Here is a 2,922-nt window from a genome sequence, read left to right as displayed (position 1 = left end):
AGAAATAAATAAAAAAATAAAAATCTTTTTATAAAATTAATTTGGTTTTAAAAAATAAAAACAATTAAATTTAATTAACATGAATAATTTAAAAAAAATCTTTTTATATAAACAAAAATATAGAATAATTATCAAAATCAATCATTGGGCATTTTAAAATGAGAGACTTTAGTCTTTTAGATTTTAAAATAGATAAAACCGTCTCCAACATTTATTTTCGTTAAACGATCCCGTCTCTCTCCAATTTGATTTGAAAAGGTAAGTATAAAATTGTCTCTAAAAATTTAAAAGTAATATTTAAAAATTTTAATAGTCATTTTGATTAAAAGAATCAAATTAAAAGGAGATTGTATTATCTAACTAAAAAGTAAATATTATGGATTATTTTGTGTATTTTAGAAACATTATACCGTTTATTTCTTTTAAATATTAATAAAATTTTGATGCAACATTCAATTATTAAATTTTACAATATTTTTTAAAAACTGAATGTTATACCAAATAAATTTTTTTTCATATCCAAAAAAATTAGCCACACTGTGCTATGGCCAAATAAAAAAAAAATAAAAGATGAAATTTGATTATTATTATTAATTAGCACTAAATAGTAAATACATACCTTGGTTAAAGGGTCATCAATGGCTCTAGAGTTCAGCAATTCAATGGCAGCAATGGCTCCTGTAACTGCTCCTTTGCCAGCTCCATCAAGAAAACCAGCTTCTGTTGTTTGCCCTTTGATTCCTCCTGCTATTGTTCCTACTATTGAACCTCCTATTATATATAGAATCAATCTCAAACATTATTATATATAATATTTCCATTTATTATTATACAATAATGCAAGTAATTTATACATACCTAGTGCTAGAATAAGAGTGAATGCAGCATAAAGAAGTGTCTCCATGGCTGCCATGAATATTCCAAAGAAAACCTCCTTGCACCTTGTTGCCACCATTATTGAGAGAAGAAGAAGAAGAAGAAGAAAGAAGTGTTATTGAGAGAAGATCAGAGATGAATATATATATATAGTCTTAATAAGTAACAGTTTTTGAATTATATAGGGTAAGAGAGGAAACAAATTAAATTAAACCAATACATTTTGATGATTAAATAAATATCTTAAAATATGGTATCATAAATGTATATATCTTCATATACATCAATGGAATTAGAAGTGTCAGATATAGTGCTGAATTTGGTCATTAATTAATAAGTGAATGCCTCTTCTTGTCAAGTTGATAGATAGAAAATTAATTGAAAGATCACATGACTTAATTATTATTTCAAAATATGATATATTAAAATAAGACTGTTTTGTGGTTTTCACAATTAATTGATTATTTAATTATTAGAATGTCTTTTAATAATATTAATTTTGTACTGTACATAGTATTCAATTATTTTTTAATTACATCTAAATAAATTACACTTAATTATATTACTTTCATTTTAAATAAATTTATTTTTTTATAAAAAGAATGTAACATCATTTCATAATAATTATTATTTGATAAAAACTACACTACAAGTTAAACCAAAAGTGATCATGCTTCACTATTGTTGTCTGAGATTCATCTTGTTCTCATTGGTCAGAATAATGGAATCTCATAATGAAACCAACGAATTAATTCATTTTGGAATTCTTCTATTTTTGTCAGCTATCCGTAAATATCTCAAAACAAAAAAATAAAAAATATAGGAATTTTATCTTAAACTAGAATAATTTTATCAAAATTTGTTTTGATATATTTTCATATTTTATATTGAGAAAATTATCAAATTACCCTAAAGAAAATAAAATTAACTGTAATAATGGTGGTGATGGTAGTTGAATTGGCCATTCAACTGTTTTGTAGTTGATATTTCTTGTTCTTGGTCACAAAAAAGGAAAAAATAAACTTTTTATTTAGATAGTAATTTTTGAGTGACATGAAAGGCAGTTTTGAACAGCCACAAAGTGAGAAGAAACAGGAAACTAACTAAAACAAGGTGCTGGAAAAGTGGTTCCTGGTTATATATTTTCTTCTGTGGGCTGAGATTTTATTGGGTTTAGTGGGTTCATATCATAAATATCAGAAATATTTGGTAACCAAAGAAAATCAGCCAAAAATAGTCATAACTTGCCTTATTTAGTATTTATTAATTGTTGTAATAATTAATTAATGTTAAGTAAGGCAAGTTCTAGTTCTTTTTTTTTGTCTATCTAGCATTACCTCATAAATATAATATATTTTTTAACGGAAATGTTTGGTAACCAAAGAAAATCAGCCAAAAACAGTCATAACTTGTCTTATTTAGCATTCATTAATTATTGCGATAATTAATTAATGCTAAATAAGACAAGTTCTGACTGTTTTTTTTTTTGTCTACCTAGCATTACTTGGAAAATGTTTAGTAACTAAAGAAAATCAGCCAAAAACAGCCATAACTTGCCTTATTTAGCATTCATTAATTGTTGCGATAATTAATTAATGTTAAATAAGGTAACTTCTGGCTGTTTTTTTTTTTTTTTCTAGTATCATCTGTAGAAAAAATATATATGCTTCTCTTCTTTTCCTTATTTTGGTGAAGAATTTGTGGGCATTTAACAATAATGTATATAACTTTTTTTTTTATTGATAGATAAAATGTGAGATTTAATTTAGTGGCTACTATAGTTAAAATAAAAGCTAATAATTAGGTTAATTTGTGTACCAACTTAATTATGGACATATATCTCAATGAACATTTTGATCAACCACAAGCCCATATTTTATTGCTTCTAATATCAATCATCAACTCTATTAAAATCCTATTCAATATCGCAGTTGATTTATAAATAGGTGTAGAGCCAAACTATACTAGCACAGATAATTTTTCAAGAAATTATTATTATCTCATTTTTCATGAAGTTTTCAACCACAGATTATATTATACTCTTTC

The 2,922-nt window shown here is 24.7% G+C and overlaps 1 protein-coding gene across 1 annotated transcript in view; it reads right to left on the bottom strand.

Annotated features, from left to right (window-relative positions):
* The window catches only part of LOC107608319 (NEP1-interacting protein 1), a 2,880-nt gene extending 1,735 nt beyond the window's left edge, over positions 1-1,145 (bottom strand). The window contains exons 1-2 of the mRNA XM_016310148.2: positions 859-1,145; positions 620-771 (exon numbers count right to left, since the gene is read on the bottom strand). Coding sequence (XP_016165634.1) covers positions 620-771; positions 859-955 — 249 coding nt within the window. The 5' untranslated portion in view covers positions 956-1,145. The remainder of the gene's footprint in view (positions 1-619; positions 772-858) is intronic.

The sequence above is a fragment of the Arachis ipaensis genome, chromosome B07, assembly GCF_000816755.2.
Source record: "Arachis ipaensis cultivar K30076 chromosome B07, Araip1.1, whole genome shotgun sequence".
NCBI classification, from domain to species: domain Eukaryota; kingdom Viridiplantae; phylum Streptophyta; class Magnoliopsida; order Fabales; family Fabaceae; genus Arachis; species Arachis ipaensis.
Note: the sequence above shows the minus strand (reverse complement) of the source record. Positions and strands in the feature narration are given on the sequence as shown.